Source organism: Mesoplodon bidens, assembly GCF_964165515.1.
Source record: "Mesoplodon bidens genome assembly, chromosome: 19".
Taxonomy (NCBI): Eukaryota; Metazoa; Chordata; class Mammalia; order Artiodactyla; family Ziphiidae; genus Mesoplodon; species Mesoplodon bidens.
The window spans coordinates 21424089-21444320 of NC_138179.1; the positions used below are offsets into that span (position 1 = coordinate 21424089).

The following is a 20232-nucleotide window of genomic DNA, read 5'->3' on the forward strand; positions in this document are numbered from 1 at the left end:
CGCACAGCGCCAGGTGTGGTTGCTTTCTCCCAGCCCGCCCGACCCTCTCCCTAGAGGATGACCCACACACCCTGGCCTGCGGGATCAGCCCGCGCGGCCAGCCAGACTTTCCCAGCTCACGGTTGCTCTCACAAGCCGAGGACTCTCACTTTTTAGTTTGTTTTTGAGGTATAATTTATATGCAGCAAGATGCACAACTCTTCGCTGAGTTTTGATAAACGTGTTCATCCGTGTAATCAACACCCTAATCAAGGTGTTTTTCCCTCGCTCTGGGAGGTTCCCTCGAGCCCCTTCCGGGCAGGTCCAACCTCCGCGCAAACCACCGCTGTTCTGATGTTTTCCACCCGAGATCAGTTTCAGGGTCCACAGTGCTGGGCGCTTTGGTCTCCGGCTGCGTGGGGCCTCCGTCTCCAGCTCCTCGCCCTCTCCCTGGCCGCTCCCTCCGCCTTCTTTCTTTTATCCAGCTGGCCAGGCTCTTCGGACTCAAGGCAGTTTCCTCTGCCTCCATGTCTCTCAGGGCGACTTGGCTTCAAGTACCAGCTTACATATCACTCCTCACTATCACTTCTTTACTTTTCTCATGGCATTTTTTGAAATATGAAATTGCTTATTTATACTATTCCTGCCCCCTCCGAAACTCTTAAACCGTGAACTCCACAGCAAAAACCGTGTAATTATGCCTGATGCCTGGAACAGTGCCTGGCATAACACTGGCACGCAGTATTGCTTGAGCAAATGAATGGTCCCCATTCCACAGATGAAAAAACTGAGGCCCTGTGCGAGGCTTGCCCCGGGTTTCTCGGGAGTCCAGGTGTCCGGCCTGGGAGACGCTATCTCCCTCCCAGAAAGATGCGGCTCCAGAAGCCGCTCCCGCCGAGGGCCGTCTCCCCGACCCGGGCAGGACGCGTATTTTTAGCACGGACAGCACGCCCCCGGGCAGCACACGTGCCCCCAGGCTCTGCCCGGTCCCACGTGCGCTTCCGCAGCCCCGGAGTTCTCCGCCAGGCCAGCGTCCGCTTTCCAGACCGCGGCCGCTGCCAATCCCGGTGCCGGTGCGCCCTCTGCCGGCCGCTTCGGGAGGCCGCCCGCCCCGGCTTCCTCTCTTGTCCTTCCACCGCTACCCAGCCAGCCCCACCGCTCCCACCCTTTCGCAGTTGAAGATTCTGTTTCCCGGGGCATCGGGCACCGGAAAAAGAGAAAAGATGCGAAAACAACTAAATCAAGGCGAGGCCGTGAAGCCTAAAGAAATGGCCACCCTCTTTTAGACTATTAAGGACCGACTTACCTGTATCCAGCCCTGAGCTCAAGGAATTTGAGAAGCATGAAACCAAGGCTGGGGGGAGGCAAGCAAGGTAACTCACAGTGTGACCCCGGCAACCAAAGAATCGCGTGGAAGGTACAGAGGGAGCTCAGGTGTGGACTGGTTAACTGTAAGGTTAGAAGGTGAGAGAGAGGAAGCTCACAGAAAGGGTGAGCCCTGTTTGTAGTAAAATTAAAAATATGTCAGGAGATCAAGGGTGCTGCAGGAAAAGTACATTTGGCCGACAGCACCGAGACATGAAACAATACTTAGACATACAACAGTTACATACTCTGTATCCCCATGGATAAGAAGTAGCAGATGCCACAGAGATTTGCAATTAATATCCCTGTTCAGTTGAAGGGTTTGTGCATGTAATTTTCTGGTTATTTATTTTCACACACACACACACACACACACACACACACACACACACACACACACACGGCATGCGGGATCTTAGTTCTCCCACCAGGGATCGAACCCGTGCCCCCTGCAATGGAAGCCCAAATTCTTAACCACTGGACTGCCAGGGAAGTCCCTATTTAAATATTTTTAAGTACTATCGATAACAAGGGCTCCAGGCATTCTTGTGAAAAGGCTTCCTCCTCTTACTGTCCCTCTCTTTCTGTCATTTCCTGCCCACCTGCAATCTGGCCTATCTTGTTCACTGTTATAAACAAACAAACAAACAAATAAATAAAACAAAACCCCTACCTCCTTAACTTGCTCTACACCTCTCCATCAATTTAACACAAAACTTCCTGAAGAAAGTCTCTACTGTCTCTACTTCCTCATCCTTCTTTCACACCCCAACAACCCAAACCTGGTTTCTGTCCCCACCACTCCACTGAGATGGCTTCACCAATGGTCCACACCCTCTTCTGAACTGAGACATTTGGGGCCTGGCTTTGGGTTCTCTTTCAACTCCATCTGCAGAAGTGGTCCTGCCAAAGCTTCCACAGCTTAACCTTCCCCCATGCCCTGATACCTCTCCTTCTGTGGCTTGTTCTCCACCAGCTTCAATCTTTCCTGGACTGTCTTCTCCTGTCACCCCCCTTCTATAGGTACTTTTATCCATTCCCCTGGTTTTGGTGACCATCTGCTACTGATGGCTCTTAAACCCGTGTGTCTCCAGCCCTGAGTCTTTCCCACCTTCTAGCAGACTCTGAGCCAGGCATCCTCTAGACAATTGCTTCTCAGGCTTCTGAAACATAAGTCCTCATCCAGGCTCCTCTTTTTCCCCCTCCCATGCTGAGTTATGTCACCACTTACCCACAATCATTCCTTAGTGCCCATTCCTCCTTTGTAGAACAGTTTCCCCTGGATGCCCAGGCTCAGCACAGCAAAGGTGAAGATTTATGGTATCAAACTGAGATATGTGAAAGATTTACAAGATGCCGTTACCTCGCTTTACCCCTTAGTACCAAACACTACCAGCAACTTTCGCCTCTAACTTTCTCCTTGCTGCCCAAATCAAGGTCTATTGCTTCTTCTGTCTGCTAATACCTGCTCTCTTATTTCTCAGCTGCTACCAAGAGAGTGTTCCATACCTACAGCCCCTCCCTCTCTTGCCCCATTTGCTCTTTAGCTACTGTTAGCTCTGCCCTCTCATTTTCCAGGCTCTGCTAGCCAAATCCTTGACCTTTTCTCTGCCCTCTACGTCCTGTCCTAGCTACTATATCTGATATTACTTACTGCCTCCTTCTTGAAACCTCCTCCTTGTATTTTGGGGTTTTTTTTAACCTAATTGCAGTAAGAGTCAATATTTCTTGAGCACTAAGTATGTGCCACATGCTGTGTTAAGCACTTTAAATGTCTTCAGTCATTTACTCCTTCCAGCAGCCCTGAGAAGTGGATACTAGTATAATTATCCCCATTTTCCAGATAACGAAACAGAGGAATAGTGAAGTTAAGCAACCAGCCTAAAATCACACAGCTCTTGAACAAGCCAAGCTGAGAATCCAGTGCAGACCAGCCCAACTCCAGAGCCCATCTTCTTTCTTTTTTAATATTTATTTATTTATTTATTTTGGCTGCGCCGGGTCTTCGTTGTGGCAAGCGGGATCTTCGTTGCGGCACGCGGGATCTTCGTTGCGGCATGTGAACTCTTAGTTGTAGCATGTGGGATCTAGTTCCCTGACCAGGGATCGAACCCGGGCCCCCTGCGTTGGGAGCTCAGAGTCTTAGCCACTGGACCACCAGGGACATCCCCCAGAGCCCATCTTCTAAGTCGCCAACCTCCTTCCACTGTGCTGGGACTATACTTTCCCATCTTCCCCAACAATCCTTTGACCCCCACATTCCCTCTAGTCCTTTCCATATGTCAGGCTTTTCCTTCGAAACTAAATTTTTTTTAAATTTATTTTTTATTGAAGTATAGTTGAATTACGATGTTGTGTTAATTACTGCTGTACAGCAAAGTGACTCGTATACATTCTTTTTCATATTCTTTTCCATTATGGTTTATTGCAGGATAGTGAATATAGTTCCTTGTGCTCTACAGTAGGACCTTGTTGTTTATCCATCCTATATATACCAGCCTTTGAAACTACATTTCTTAAAAGACTGTTTCCATCACCCAGGCTCTGCTTCTTCCCTTGGGAGGGAGGAGGGGCATGAGGAAAGACACTGACATCTGCCCTGTCACTTAGTTCAATGGACCCTTTTTTTGCTCTTGTTCCTCCACCTCTGTCTATGTGACAGATGTAACTGGAGACCATCTCCTTCTCAGACTTCTTCGTGGGCTCCTCAAGCTTTTATTTGCCAGAGTCCCCAGTTCTTCTGTTCTAACTCTATCACCTTTGGGGAACTTGTCCACTTCCACTGCTTCAGCTATGACCTGTTACAGGTAGAATTGTGTCCCCCAAAAGATACGTTGAAACCCCAACCCCTGGTACCTGTGAATGTGACCTTATTTGGAAATAAGGTCTTTGCAGATGAAATGAAATCGAGATGAAGTCATTGGGCTAGGCCCTAATCCATATGACTGGTGTCCTTATAAGAGGAAACTACCACGTAAAGACAGACACATAGGGACAATGCCATGCAATGACAGAGCAGAGACGGAAGTGCTATAGCTGCAATCCAAGGAGTGCCTGGGCTACCAGAAGCTGAAAGAGGCAAGGAAGGATCCTCTTTTCAAGACTTGGAAGAGAGAGCAGTCCTGCCAACATCTTGATTTCAGACTTCTATAGAACTGTAAGAATAAATTTCTGTAGTTTTCAGCACCAAGTTTGTGACACTTTATTACAGCAGCCCTAGGAGACCAATAAACAACCCAAACACAGATGACTCCCCAGTCTATGCCACTGGCCCAGACCACCCTCCTGAGCTCCAGATCTGTGATGCCCAGCCAACTGCAACTCTCCAGGGTCCCCTGTCTCGGGAAAGGGCCCCAATGTATCTGGCTGTGGTGATATGCACTCTGCCGTGCTTACCTGTTTCACGCCCTCAGCATTTCTCACCTGCATCCTCCAGAATTGCCCCCCTCCCATCCACTTTTCAGGAAGTACCCCACAAGCAAAATAGCCTCCCAGCCATTCTGTCCTAACCCTGGCTTTATTTTCACTATAGTATTTATCAGTACCTGATTTTTTTTTTTTTTTCTGTACGTGGGCCTCTCACTGTTGTGGCCTCTCCCGTTGCGGAGCACAGGCTCCAGATGCGCAGGCTCAGTGGCCATGGCTCACGGGCCCAGCCGCTCCGCGACACGTGGGATCCTCTGGAACCGGGGCATGAACCTGTGTCCCCTGAATCGGCAGGCGGACTCTCAACCACTGCGCCACCAGGGAAGCCCTATTTTCTTGTTTTTAATGTATATAAGCTTGGGTTCTTGGCTGTCTTCTTCACTGCTGTATTCTAAGCATCTAAAACTGTACCTGGCATCTGGTAAGTGGCCAGTAAAGAGTTGACTGAATGAAAGAAGAAAGCCAGAAGGATCTTTCTAAAATGCTTTTTTTTTTCTCAGTACAGATCTGTCATCACAGAAAGTTCTAGCAGACAGCACTGTTACACAACCCTCTCTTTTAACCTCAAATTCCATGATACTAAATCTGTTCTCAAAGTTCCAGGGATTCCCTGTTTGAATTAACTTCACTGACATTTATTGAGTACCTTCCTCTGACCATGTGGTGGGGAAGGCAGGGTGGATGGAATAATCACCACAGTGCTCCTTAGCAACTCCGTGTGTCTTCTAAAAATATTTCAGGTGGGGAATTCCCTGGCGGTCCAGTACTTAGGACTCTAGACTTTCACTGCGGAGAGACTGGGTTTGATCCCTGGTCAAGGAACTAAGATCTCATAAGCCAGGTGGCACAGCCAATAAATAAATAAATACATAAACAAATAAAAATAGTTCAGGTGATTTACAATAAAATATGCCTGTTCATTTATTTCTTCAACAAGCATTTAGTGAGCACTTTCTGTGCGCAAAGGTGCTATAAAAGGTGCTGGGAAGACACTTATTCAGTGGTGAATAAGACACTCCCTGCCCTCACACCACTTACAGTCTAGTAAATGAGGTGATGAAATACGTCAATAACAGATGTAATCAAAGCCATGAAGGAAATGCACAGATTGATGTGATGAAGAGTAGGAGGCTGTAAGGGGATAATCTAGAATTAGGCCATCAGGAAGACACTGCTAGGAGGTGTGTCACAGTTTATGCTGTGACCTGAAGGATGAGAAGAAGACAACCAAATGTTGGGATTAGGGAAGAGAGTTCCAGGCACATGAAAAAAAAAAATTAATGCAAAGGCTCTGACACAGAAAAGACATGAGTCTATCAGAGGAAAATGTTTAGTGAACAAGGTGGAGGATGAGATAGGCAGGGCCAGATTAGCCAACGCTTTGGAACCTGGATTTTATCCTAAGAGTGATGGGAAGTCTTTGAAGGGTTTTATTTTTATTTATCTATTTAAAATTTAAAATTAATTAATTAATTTATTTGGCTGCGTTGGGTCTTCGTTGGGGTGCGTGGGCTTCTCATTGCAGTGGCTTCTCTTGTATCAGAGCATAGGCTCTAGGCATGCAGGCTTCAGTAGTGGCAGCACACAGGTTCAGTAGTTGTGGCTCATGGGCTCTAGAGTGCAGGCTTGGTAGTTGTGGCGCACGGGCTTAGTTGCTCCGTGGCATGTGGGATCTTCCCGGACCAGGGCTCGAGCCCCTGCCCCTGCACTGGCAGGCAGGTTCTTAACCACTGCGCCACCAGGGAAGTCCCCTTTCAAGGGTTTTAAAAGGGGGAATGAGTGTTATGGTCTAATTTATTATTTTTTAATAAACTTTATTTTTTTTAATTAAAACAAATTTTTCTGGCCACACTGCATGGCTTGCGGGATCTTAGTTCCCTGACCAGGGGTCCAACCTGTGCCCTCGGCAGTGAAACCACTGAGTCCTAACCCCTGGACCACCAGGGAATTCCCAAAACTTTATTTATTTTTTTTATTTTTTCTTTTTGCGGTATGCGGGCCTCTCACTGTTGCGGCCTCTCCCGTTGCGGAGCACAGGCTCCGGATGCGCAGGCCCAGCGGCCATGGCTCACGGGCCCAGCCGCTCCGCGGCATATGGGATCCTCCCAGACCGGGGCACGAACCCGTATCCCCTGCATCGGCAGGCGGACTCTCAACCACTGCGCCACCAGGGAGGCCCCAAAACTTTATTTTTTAAAGCAGTTTTAGGTTCACAGCAAAATTAAGTGGATGATACAGAGATTTCTCGTATACCCTCTGCACCTGTGCACGCACAGCCTCCCCTACTTGACTTACGTTTTAAAAATATTACTTGGCTGCTCTGGAGAAAACAAACTGGAGGGAGGCAGAGGTGATGGGGCTGCGGATGAGTGAGGATGGAGAGGAATGGACGAGTTTGAAGTACATTTTGGAAGCAGTGTCTGCAGGGCTTGGTGGTGGACTGGATGTGGCGGTGAGAGAAAAGGAATCACGGAATCTAGGTTTTTAGCTTGAACGTGGGCAGATGCTGATGCTATTTATTTCCACGAGAAACCCTAGAAGAGGAACATAGTCAGGGGCTTGGTTTGGGGCTTGTTTGAAACATCCAAGAAGAGCGCTCAGGCAGGCGGTTTGAGGGATGAGTCTGTGGCTCAGGGGAAAGTGGAGGGTGGAGCCCCACGCAGATGGGATTTACAGCCCTAGGTCAGGCTGAGCTCCCTATGAAGTAAGTGTTGAGCTCTCTCTTGTCACAGATGAGGAGATAGTCCCAGAGAGGCTAAGTGACTGGGCCAAAGTGGTGCTGAGAACTTGGTCTCTGTACACGGGTACTGAATTGAATCTTGGAGACAGAGTTTTGGGTGAAGTAGAAAAGAATAGCCTTATTGCTTTGCCAGGCAAAGGGGGACACAGCGGGCTCATGCCTCTCAGAATTATGTGTCCCAACCCATGAGGAATTGGTGAGGAGTTTTTATAGCAATGGTTCGAGTGTAGGGTTGCTGATAAGATTAGAGTGTGTGCAGGGCCTGCACTCCTTTAATCTTGTCTCAGGTGGTCTCCTAATTTTTTTTTTTTTTTTTGCCCTGGCATGCGGGATCTTAGTTCCCTGACCAGGGATTGAACCTGCGCCCTCTGCAGGAGTCTTAACCACTGGACCAGGGAAGTCCCTGCTTTCCTAATCCTGATCAACTTCTCTGGTTCCTTTAATGTTGCCTCAGGTGGTTTCTTGGCTGCTTCTCCCTTGTCTCTGTCTGCATCCTCTCCCTTCCCGAGTAGCAACTGTTTGAATCTGCCCTTTGGAACCCAGGGAAGGTCATGGCGGCTAGAGTCTGTTCCCTACAAACAAGAAACAGGGGACAGAAAGGCTTCCATGCTCAGGAGCCCCACAGGGTCCTGCTCGGTTTCAAAAGCTACACAATGTGAGTGGCCCAGGAGGGGGAAGAGCATGACTGTGCTGGGAGGTGCAGGAGACCTGCAGAGGCTCTGGCGAGGAATAGCTGGGATGGGGAGGTTGGAACCTAAATCCGGCAGGCCTTGAATCCAGACAAAAATCCTGTCCTGAATCCAGAGGCGCCTGGATGATGTCTAAAGTGCTTTACTGGGTTCTTTTCAGTGGAATTGACTCTTCCCAGAGGACTAACCCCTTTGATGAGGATTTAGTCCTCCCTGGCAGGCTGCAGAAGACAGTGAGGGTAGTTTGGTCGGATTAAACTCTGACATTACAGCTCAGTCTGGGGAGTCCAAGCAGCCCCTAAGATGGGCTACGCAGATGAACTGCAGGGCAGACTTGAGGAACTTCCTCTTCAGGGTTGGCAGGAGGGGAGACTCCCTCCTCTCTAAACAGGCAGGAGATGGGCCTCAAGCAGGGGAAATCCCCTCTCTTTCTTTCTTAAATTAAATTTAATTAACTAACTAACTAATTAATTAATTAATTTAGACTGCATCGGGTCTTAGTTGAGGCACGCAGGATATTCATTGAGGCATGCCGGATCTTTCATTGTGGCAAGTGGGCTTCTCTCTAGTTGTGGCGTGCAGGTTTTCTCTTCTCTAGCTGTGGCACGCGGGTTCCAGAGCACGTGGGCTCTGTAGTTTGCGGCACGCGGGCTCCAGTTGAGGTGTGCGAGCTCAGTAGTTCTGGCGCGAGGGCTTAGTTGTGTCTCTGCATGTGAGATCTTACTTCCCCAACCAAGGATCCAACCCATGTCCCCTGCATCGCAAGGCGGGGAATCCTCTTTCTTGTCCAAGTTCCATCTCTAAAGCTGGTTTCCTCTTTGTGAAACTAGGAGTTCGTGAGTCCCACTCATCTCTGAGTTGCCCAGTCCCCTTTTCCTTCAAAGAACAAATTGGGGGCACCAGTACCAAGAAGAGTCAGTTATTTTAAGCTGAACCGAGGATCATAAAGAGGAGGAGAGGTGAACACAGGAGAGAGAAGGGCATGCATGTCTTGGGCCTGTTTCCTGGCAGGTCAGGACAAGGTGGCTCTGATGTGTGCCCTGAGTAGACTCTTTAATCTCTAACTTCAACTCACATCTCACTGTTTTTGATTTTGTTTTTGAGATATAATTGACATATAATATTATATTTGTTTCAGATGTGCAACATAGTGATTTGATATATGTATAGATTGCAAAATGATTATCACACTCTATCTAGTTAACATCCTTATCACACTATATCTAGTGAACATCCATCACCACACATTGTTACAATTTTTTCTTCTTCCTGTGATGAGAACTTTGAAGCTCTACTCTTAGCAACTTTCAAGTATACAATAATACAGTGTAATTAGGTATAGTCACCATGCTGTACATTACATCCTCAGGACTTTTTACTTTATAATTGGAAGTTTGTACCTTTGACCCCCTTCACCCATTTCACCCACCTGCCACACCTCACTGGTCTTTTTTTCCCATGCCACATGGCATGCAGGATCTTAGTTCCCCCACCAGGGATTGAATGCATGCCCCCTGCAGTGGAAGTCTTTTTTTTTTTTCTTCCACATTCTTAACTTTATTTTCCATCCTAGTGATGGCTCCTCTGTACAGTGTAGGAAAGGGACCCCCACCAGGGATGTGGAGCGACAGTGTAGGCTGGATTTGACTGTCAGTGAAGGTAACGAGGATGACCAGAGACTGGCAACCACACAACAGGAAGCCAGGGGTGGCCCTTCCAAGTCTCATCAAGGACCCAGAGTGGGTTTCAGAGCCCCAAGGGCCTAACAGTACGATTCCCAGAAGCCAAGGTCCACAAGCCATCAAGGAGTGCCCAAGGCCCCAGTGAGGCCTAGAGGGCCAGGGTGTCTTTGATGAGCCTGCGCATGGTGTTGGTGACGGAGGAGCCCAGGGTGTCAGTGATTTGGAAGGAGATCTTGTAGAGGTAGGGCTGCACGTCCTGCAAGCCTGTGTCAAGCACGGTGTCCACCTCCGACTGCAAGGGCATCTTGGGCGTGTACTCATGCCAGTTAATCACCTCTACAGTGTTGATTATCTTCTCACAGAACTTCTCACCCACCTTCTCCCGGCAGATCTGCCGCCCTGTGCAGTGGAAGTCTTAACTACTGAACCATCAGGGAAGTCCCCTCACTAGTCTTAAAACCCTCTTTCTTCTTGATTCCCGATGAGCATCTGGCAGTTTCTCTCGGGCTCAGATTGCTGCCCCTCCTCATTCATTCATTCATTTATTCATTCTATAAACATTCAGAGCTAGCCACGTGTCAGGCTCTGTGGTGGATGTGGGGACTACCCCGCTCACATGGAGCTCAGCGTCTGGAGAGGGAGACAGACATATTGTCTGTAGGACAGGTGATAGGTAGGAGTGAGCACAGGGGCCATGAGCAGAGAAGATGCCATTCAAGTTAGCCTGGGAGTGTCAGGATGGCATGGGCTGGAGGTGAAGCCAGACCTCAGTGCTGAAAGGCACACGAGAAGTGGCCAGGTGGAGAGAGGGGTGGCAGGAATGGGATTTGGAGTGACCAAGTGACTGTGGGCCGGTGCATGGGCCCTGGACCCAGGATGCAGCAAGGGTAGCCCTGTTTGAGGATTGAGGCCCTAACCTGCCCCTTGGTCTTTCTTCTCTCAACACAGAGGCCATCTGCCTTTCAGTTCCTCTCTTATACCTTGAGATATTCTTTTCGGTTTTTTTGGCCTCTCGGCTTGCGTTCCCGACCAGGGATTGAACCCAGGGCTCCTGCAGTGGGAGTGCAGATTCCTAACCACTGCACCGCCAGGGAATTCCCCTTTGAGGTGTTCTTTTCATGGGTCTAGACCAGCCAAGAAGGGTTGATACCCAGCTAATTTTGCTTTATCCCTTGCCCACCGAGTTCCCAGACCCTCCCTCACCCTGTTGAGGGCCGATCTTTCTCCAGGTTCCTCAGCTCGGGTGTCTCCCTGCCAAAAGAACTGCCAGGCTTCCAGGCTGGGTTTGGCCCCTCTGGGTGCTCACTCAGCCCCCATGTGCCCTGCCGTCAGCCGCATGGCTCTGCTCTGCAGTTGCCTGGCTACCTTTTAAAAAAAAAATTTATTTATTTGGTTGCGCCGGGTCTTAGTTGCGGAAGGCAACTCTTAGTTGTGGCATGCATGTGGGATCTAGTTCCCTGACCAGGGATTGAACCTGGGCCCCCTGCATTGGGGGCACGGAGTCTTAGCCACTGTGCCACCAGGGAAGTCCCCTGGCTACCTCTGCAGTCTGACCACAGGGCTTGGCCCAGAGCGAGCCTCAGTTTCTACCTGGAGAGTGAATGACTGAGCAAACGAATGATCTAATGCTCTAGAGTCATTTGTGATGGGCTCATTGAGTTTCCTTCCTCTGTGAGCTGGGTCCCTGTTCCATCCTCAGACCTATTCCCTACTTGCTTGGTCCAGTTTCTAAGAAACTTTCTGGCTTCTCTCCCTAGCACCTGGGTTCTGCAAGGCTTCTGGGAATGGGGGGTGAGGAGAACTCCTGGGCCTTTCCTCCAGGCCCAGAACCACTCCAGTCTCATTCTTCTCCATCTCCACCCTCTTTTTCTTAACTTCCACAGAAGCAAGGTCAAAATCACGGAAGATCCCTCAGGCATTTTCTCAGGGCTTCTCCTCCTTCTCTCATACCAGCTGCCGTTCATAAACCCATCTGTCACTGGTGGTAGACAGGTACTGGGTCTGAGCACACGGGCTAATGTTATATACATTTGTTTATTATCTGATAATCTCCTCCTCCCAACTGTGGGGCAGGGACCATAGTGCTAATCTCACCACCCTTGTATCCCAAGTATCTGGCACTTAATGGACTCAGTAAATATGAACTGAATGAATGGATGACTGAATGAATGAGGTCAAGGTTTCTCCTCTGATCCCAGCAGCTGAGTGCTGTAAGAGCGGGTCCAAGAATGTCCCGCCCCCTCACCCACACCTAAGCGTTACCCAGTTGCTCATCCTCAAGCTTCACTTCGTCTGTTTGACTTTTTTTTAACTTTGTTTTGTTTTGGCCGAGCCACGCGGCATGTGGGAGCTTAGTTCCTCCCTCCACCAGGAATCAAACCCACACCCTCCACAGTGAAAGCGCAGAGCCCTAACTCCTGGACCGCCAGGGAATTCCCAACAACACATTTTTAAAGTAACAGCTTTATTAAGATGTAATTCACATACTAACAATTTAATTATTTAAAGTGTACAATTCAATGTTTTCTTGTTTGTTTGTTTGTTTGTTTTTAGCGGTACGTGGGCCTGTTGTGGCCTCTCCCGTTGCAGAGCACAGGCTCCGGAAGCGCAGGCTCAGCGGCCATGGCGCACGGGCCCAGCCGCTCCGCGGCATGTGGGATCTTCCTGGACCGGAGCACGAACCCGTATCCCCTGCATCGGCAGGCGGACTCTTAACCACTGCGCCACCAGGGAAGCCCCAATTCAATGTTTTTTAATATCTGAAGAGGGCAACCATCACTCCAACCAATTTTAGAACATTTTCATCATCCTAAAAGACACCCTTTGCCCCTTCCCCCATAGTCATTAGCAGTCCCTCTCCATGTCTTCATTTCTCCCTAACCCCTAAGCACTAGGCAACTACTCTCTACTTTCTGTCTCTATGGATTTGCCTATTCTGGACATTTCATGTAAATGGAATTACACAATACCGTATGTGGTCTTTTGTGACTGACTTTTATTTAACATATATTTCATGGTTCATCCATGTTGTAGCATGTACCCAGTACTTCAATCCTTTTTATTGTTGAATAATATTCCATTGTAAGGATATACTATATTTTATTTATCCTTTCATCAGTTGATGGACATTTGAGTAGTTTCTACTTTTTGGCTATTATGAATAATGCTGCTTTGAACATTCGTGTACAAGAGTTTTCATTTTTTATTTTTTTTAATTAAAAATTTTTTCTAATTTATTTATTTATTCACCTATTTATTTGGCTGCGTTGGGTCTTTGTTGCTGCACACGGGCTTTCTCTAGTTGCGGCGAGCGGGGACTACTCCTCGTCGCAGTGCACGGGCTTCTCATTGCAGTGGCTTCTCTTGTTGCGGAGCACGGGCTCTAGGCGTGCGGGCTTCAGTAGTTGTGGCACGCATGCTCAGTAGTTGTGGCTCGTGAGCTCTAGAGCGCAAGCTCAGTAGTTGTGGCACACGGGCTTAGTTGCTCTGCGGCATGTGGGATCTTCCCAGACCAGGGCTCGAACCCATGTCCCCTGCGTTGGCAGGCAGATTCTTAACCACTGCGCCACCAGGGAGGTCCAAGGGTTTTTAAATTGAGGGTGAAATTCACATAACATAAAACTAAACAGTTTAAATAAACAATTCAGTGGTATTTAGTACATTCACATGTTGTGCAACCACCACCTCTAATTCCAAAACATTTCATCACTCTAAAATAAAACCCCATGACCATTAAGTGGTTACTTCCCATTCCCCTCCCTTTCAGCACCTGGTGACCACCAGCCTGCTTTTTTTTTTCTATGGATTTACCTATTCTGGATATCTCATATCAATGGAATCATAGAGTATGTGACCTATTTTTGTTTGGCTTCTTTCACCTATCATAATGTTTTCAAAGTTCATCTAGTTGTGGTATGCATTTATACTTCATTCCTTTGTGTGATTAATACTCCATTACATGCGTACACCACAATTGTTTATTCATTCATCTGTTGATGGATATTTGGGTTGTTTCCACCTTTTGACTAGTATGAGTAGCGCTCTCTAAACATTTGCGTGCAAGGATTTGAGTACCTGTTTTTAATTTTGGGGTGTGGGTATATACTTAGGAGTGGAATTGTTGGGTCATTTGGACATCTTTGAGAAGAGCATGAATTGGACTTTCAAACAATGCACCCAGGAAGCTGGTTTTCCCCAAAGGAAATGGCAGAAACTTCAGAAGATTGAGTGGGAGGAGCTGGGGGTGATAGTATAATGTGCTACGTAAATGTATTAATTCAAGCTAGTGTTTGCAGTTCACATCCATCATGTCACATCTTAAACAAGAACCAGATTTAGGATTTTGGATTCCAAGTCCAGCTATTTAGCTGCTTGTCTTGTTCCACAATACTGTTGTCAACCTAGCTTACTGAAGCAAACAAGGTAGCTATGAAGGTAGTGCTGAAAACCTAGGAACTAGAGGAAGAAGACTACAAACTTTCAGGAAAAGCAGCGCCTTTCTTCCCTAGAACGAGGGCCAGGGAAATTCATTCCGAGAGATAGTTTGTTTCTGGTTTCATTGGTCACTTCCCATGATTTAGAAAATGTCAGTGTAATTTGATACAGCACCCCTCTTTATAGAGAATTTTTTCTAAGGGTGCTCGTAGACAACTGTTTTGGATACCGTAGAGAACAGTGGGGGGGGGAAGAGAAATGCCATGTAAATCTCTTTATGATTCAGAAGTAGAATGGCCTCTATGGAAGCCATAGAGACCAATATGGACCGAGGGTTTAAACAAGATGGTGGCTGGGATAGGACCGCTCTATCTTTCTGGATGAAACTCTATGGCAGAGCAGAGTCGCACAGTTCAGAGAAGTGAAGCTGAGATGGGTGGTAACCCGACCACACTAGCGCGCTGGGAAGAGTGGAGCGTAAAGAGCTCTCTCGCGCATGTGTGGAACCAGGGGAAGGGGGAAGCGGGGAAATGGGTTTTGAGACCAAGGACCCACCCCACAGTGCAAGTTTTCTGAAACGTGTGAGTCTTAAGCCCAGCTAAAGTCGAGGTGGGGCGTTTCCTAAGGCGCATGCGTTCTAGACGACACCAGCAGTACAGTGGCGTGGTCTTTTCAACGCCTGGCGTACAGACGACGTCTGAAGTGGAAGGGGAGGTCAGGACTCCCAACACGCATGCGCCTTGAGGCCGAGGCGTTTCCTTCAGAGGGTGTGGAGTGCAGGGCTCCTTATTGCGCAGGCGCAAGAACCGTCCGGTAGGGCTGGTGCTCTAACACGGGGATGGGAGAGGAGGTTGAAGGGATTAAAAAACCGGATGCGCCTGCGCGTTGCCTACTGGTGGGACGAACTCAGGAATTGTGAGGGGCGGGGTCACGGATGCGCGTCATTGGATGGGTAGGTGGGAGGGAGGGTGGAGAGCCGGGAGAATCTGTGCGCTTGCGCAGTGCGGGGGTGGAGGGCGGAGGAGATAGATAGCACGCTTGCGCGGCTGTCACAGGGCTGCTTGGTTGGTCAGTGGGGAGTCGGCGCCTGCGTACTAAGACCCGTGTGCAGCAGCGGCGGCGGCGGTAGAGGCGGCGGCGGCGGCGGCAGCGGGCTCTGAGGCAGCGGTTGGGCTCGCCGCGAGTGAACGGGGTCGAGTCAGTGCATTCGCGCGAGGTGAGAGCGGGCAGGGCGCGCGTGCGCGGAACCTTGGCTTGGGCCTGGGAGTAGAGATGCAACTGCGCGAGGGTCGGGGAGGGGGCAGAGGGGATCGGCGGCCGCCGCCGCCGCACGAGATTCGGTCTGCGAGCGGCGCGAGGTGCGGAGGGGCTCGGGCGCGCGACCCGGTTGGCGCGCGGGGTGACGGTTGGGGCTGGCCCGGTGACGTTGGAGCGACGCAGGGCGGGGGACGGCGAGCAGCGAGGCCGCCACGCGGGAAAGGCCGCCGGGCGGCCAAGCTGGGGCGAGGGCCGGGGGCAAGATCGGCCCGCCGGGGTAAGGGTACCTGGGACGTTGAGAACCGGGCGCCGCGCGACCACGTGAGGTGGGGGAGGGGGCTATTCGGTGAGAGGGCATGTGGAGGGGGGGTTGGCGGCCGGCGGGGGGGAGGGGAGGCTGCGTGGCTCCGGCCTGGCGCGGCCTTTGAGGAGGGGGTGGCCGCAGTACCGGAAGTGCCCCCTATGAGAGGCTGCTCTTGGGGTCGGAGGCCGCATGGCCGAACGTGGACGGGGGCCGCATGGCAGCGCGGGGACCCCTCCCCCCAGGTCCCGGCCACCGGAAGCCCCGGGCGGCCACATGGTGGGCGGGAGCCGGCAACCCCCAGCGCGGAGAGAGGTGGTCCTCGCGGGCGCCTAAGGGAGTTTGGAATTTTGAGGAGCGGGAGAAGCCCGAGGCCCGGATCTTGATCACCTCCGTAAGCCCGCTGTGGGCATATGTTAGCGCTCCCCCACCTCATGGGCCCCTGGAGCTTTCTTTCCCCCCCAATCCTCCTGTGAAGTGAGGCGGCCAGCCAGGTGTAAGTGGCATTTGTCCGTGCTGGGATGCCAGAGAAAGTGGGAAACCGAGGGCGATTGGACGGGAGCCCAACTCCTATCGGTCGTCCCGACAGCGCTTTAAAGTCCCGGGCAGATGGGTTGCCCGCTTTGATAGGTGCTCTTCACCTTGTCACTGTCTTTCTCGTTGTGTCTGATTTGGGAGTGCCTGGTTTTAGGGTCCTTAACTCTGCTAGCCTAGTATAATTTACACTACTCACTAACTACTACCAGCCTTTTTGCTTTCATTTTATCGTCATTCACCACTCCCCACTCTCCCACTTTCTACTGACTGTACAGGCCCGGCCTGAAAAGCCGACAGGACCGGTGCATCCTGGGAAAAGTGGGAGGGCCCTTGAGGAGAGGCTGGGTTCCTGGGTTCCCTTTGGGAAAGCAGAGGTGTTTGGCAGGGAGATCAGTTAGAAAACAACTTTACTTTTTCCCCCTCGGCTGCGTCTGCAAATGCATGCTGGAGAGGCGGGAATCCCCCAAAGAGGCCTTGTGGTTTCCTGTACCAGTGACTGGCTCGTGTGTGGATAGGGTGGGGGGGTGTAACAGAGACGGGTGGGGCTCCCTGTCCTCCGGTCTCCACCCCTCCCCCCCACATTAGCCCCGCCCTTTTGCTGGCTCATAGCTGCTCACCTAATTATAGCCCTGGTTATGTGTGGGGAAGAGGGGTGGTTGGTTTTCAGTGGCAAGCAACACCTGAGTCCTCCCCCTACCAGGAATTAGGCCTTTGCCCATCTCAGAGATTTGACATCCTGACTTCCTGGAGCTTTTTCTGTCCCGGGCCACCCCTTTAGCTTTCATTTGGGGTGGGGAATCCTGCTTATCTCCCACCGCCACACACATAGTATTTTTGATTCCAATCAGTATTTAATCTAGGAACTTTATTTTACGTGGGTAATGGAATAAAGTGCTGGGGAAAAAATGAAGCAGTGTTTCTAGAGTAGAGTGGGATAAATTGGAGACCCTGTTAATTCTATCCTTACTGACCCTAGTTCTCTTCTTGATTCTAGTTGGAATCGAAGCCTCTTAAAATGGCAGATGATTTGGACTTCGAGACAGGAGATGCAGGGGCCTCAGCCACCTTCCCGATGCAGTGCTCAGCATTACGTAAGAATGGCTTTGTGGTGCTCAAAGGCCGGCCATGTAAGATTGTGGAGATGTCAACCTCCAAGACTGGCAAGCACGGCCATGCCAAGGTTAGAAGTTCATTTCCATATCTTGTCTTCCCCACCAGCTGTCATCAATGCTAGCCCCCTATCTTCTTTAGCTCTTTTATTACCATCCAGTTCCTTGTGTTCAGCACTCAGCCCTGGACACCTTTTTCAACTACTACACCAGCCTTCAGCTTCCTCCTTGGTTAGCCTTCTGTGCCCTGTCATCCTTGGAATCCCCCCTTTCTCCATCTTTGTGTGTCTCCAACTTCTCTTCGTGGTCCTTTATGCTCTGGCTCTTCAGCTGCTCCGTCACTTTTTCTATTTGTCCATTTGAGTCTTTGTAGGTTCTCTTTGTTTTCATCACTTTGCCCAGGATTTCTCCAATCCTAACATCCCTCGGAGGGGCTCCAATGTACACCTCTGATTTTCCAAATTGCTGCCCCACTCTCCAGTGCCAGCTCTCCCCTTGGATCTCTGATGCAGCATCAGAGTGTCTCTACCTGCCTTCTCTCCTGGGGCCTCCTTGCTTCCTTAGGTCCTAACATTTTTCTTATATCCCTCCTTGTAACTTTACTTTTTCTTTTTTCTCAGAAGTTCACCCTGATTCACCCTTGTTGGATTTCTTGTGGTTTTGTTCCCAAAGCAGTTTTTCTGTCTTCTGTTGACTTGGCACATCCTAAGTTACCCCCGGATGTCTAGATCATTCCCTGTTCTTTCTGGTTTCCTTATTTCCTAAATGCATCGTTCTTTCTGTTCTCCCCCCAGGTCCTCTTTCTCCGTTCGGCTCTCCTCTTTCTCATTCCTTCCTGTCTTCTCAGCTCTTTCCCTTCTACCTTCCTTATTTTCCAAGTTCTCAGCCGTTTATGCTGTCCAAAGAGCTTCTTGCAGACTTTCACCGGGACTCCTCCTGTCCCCTGGGACCCTGGGCTCTCGTCACTGCTGTGGTAGCCCGAGGTGGTTGCCCCGAGCCTGTCCTGTGCTGCCAACTCCAGTCCAGGCGGCGGGCTTTTGGCCCCAGGCCCTTCTTAGAGGCTTTAGTGTTTCTTTCTTGAGTTGATTGGTTCAATTCCAACTCCTCTAATCTTTGTCCTGACAACCTAGTCTGACTTCCCTCACTAGCCAGGGATAACTTGAGCCTTTATCTCCTCCATCCTAGAGTTTGGTTGGGTTTCTCTTTGATGTGATGCATGCATACAGGTCCATCTGGTTGGTATTGACATCTTTACTGGGAAGAAATATGAAGATATCTGCCCGTCAACTCATAATATGGATGTCCCCAACATCAAAAGGAACGATTTCCAGGTATGTAGATGTCTGGATGTAGATGGGTTAGTGGTTTGTGGGAGGAAAATAGAGACTGGCCAGAAGACCTTGTGCTGAGAGAAGGGAGATTGGCAGGAGGAGAGGGTATTTGGTATTAGCAGATTCCCACCCTAGTTTGCCCATCAGATCCTTTATCCTCAGGCTGCTTGGGCCTACCTTCAGCTTCCTTCCCCTGTCTGCCCCCAGCTGATTGGCATCCAGGATGGGTATCTATCACTGCTCCAAGACAGCGGGGAGGTGCGAGAGGACCTCCGTCTGCCTGAGGGAGATCTTGGCAAGGAGATTGAGCAGAAGTACGACTGTGGAGAAGAGATACTGGTATGGTGCCCCCCCCTCTTTCTTTTATGCCCAGCCCTGTTCTTTGTGCTGCTTTCTCTGAGCTCAGACTTGACTATCCCCCATGCTCCCCCAGATCACGGTGCTGTCTGCCATGACAGAGGAGGCAGCTGTTGCAATCAAGGCCATGGCAAAATAACTGGCTCCCAGGTGAGTGTGGTGACACCCCTCCCGAGCCCAGCCCCGTTCACTCACTTTGTTATCTCCATGGAAGAGCTACTTTGGTCTTAATTGACTGTGGTGCTTGTTCCCCTCACCCTTTTTCCCTTTGAAGGTTTTATCCTGTCTCACCTGGTTTCTCTCTTCTACCCAGGGTGGCTGTGGTGGCAACAGTGATCCTCCAGCCTGCAGAGGCCCCCTCCCCCAGCCTGGCCCAGCTCTGGCCCGGCCCTTGGCTGGACTCCTCCTACACGATTTATTTGACATTTTATTTTGGTTTCCCCTACACCCTCAATCTGTCGGGGAGCCCCTGCCCTTCACCCTGCTCCCTTGGCCAGGAGTGAGTGAACCATGGCCTTGGTGAAGCTGCCCTCCTCTTCTCCCCTCGCACTACAGCCCTGGTGGGGGAGACCGGGTGGGTGCTGCTTGTGGTTTAGGTTTGTTTTGGATTTTTTTTTTTTTTTTTGGATTTTTTTTTTTTTTAATTCAATCTGGAATCAGAAAGCTGTGGATTCTGGCAAATGTTCCTTGTGCCCTTCCCCCACTCATCCCTGGTCTGGTCCCTTATTCCCCAATAGCCCTTTTTCCCAAGCACCACCCCCACAGACTGGGGACCAGCCCCCTCCCCTGCCTATGTCTCTCCCCAAATCCCTTTAGATGGGAAGGGAAGAGGAGGAGAGGGGAGGGGACCTGCCCCCTCCTCAGGCATCTGGGAGGGCCCTGCCCCCATGGGCTTCACCCTTTCCTGCGGGCTCTCTCCCCGACACATTTGTTAAAAATCAAACCTGAATAAAACTACAAGTTTAATATGAAGCCCCCAACTCAGCTGCTGCTTCGAATTAAATCGGTATTTGCTGACTAGAATG

General features: G+C 50.1%; 1 protein-coding gene across 2 annotated transcripts; it reads left to right on the top strand.

Moving 5' to 3' along the window:
* Nucleotides 1-15328: 15328 nt before the first annotated feature.
* EIF5A (eukaryotic translation initiation factor 5A) lies at nt 15329-20179 on the top strand. Of its 2 annotated transcripts, none has more exons than XM_081220567.1 (6): nt 15329-15531; nt 17405-17590; nt 18746-18850; nt 19058-19189; nt 19284-19357; nt 19521-20179. In XM_081220567.1, exons 2-5 carry the CDS (start codon nt 17426-17428, stop codon nt 19344-19346), a joined length of 465 nt encoding a protein of 154 aa, XP_081076693.1. In that variant the 5' UTR covers nt 15329-15531; nt 17405-17425; the 3' UTR covers nt 19347-19357; nt 19521-20179. The 2 variants fall into 2 exon arrangements, with proteins under 2 accessions (XP_081076693.1, XP_081076694.1); XM_081220568.1 differs by lacking the exon at nt 15329-15531 and adding an exon at nt 15765-15849.
* Nucleotides 20180-20232: the final 53 nt, after the last annotated feature.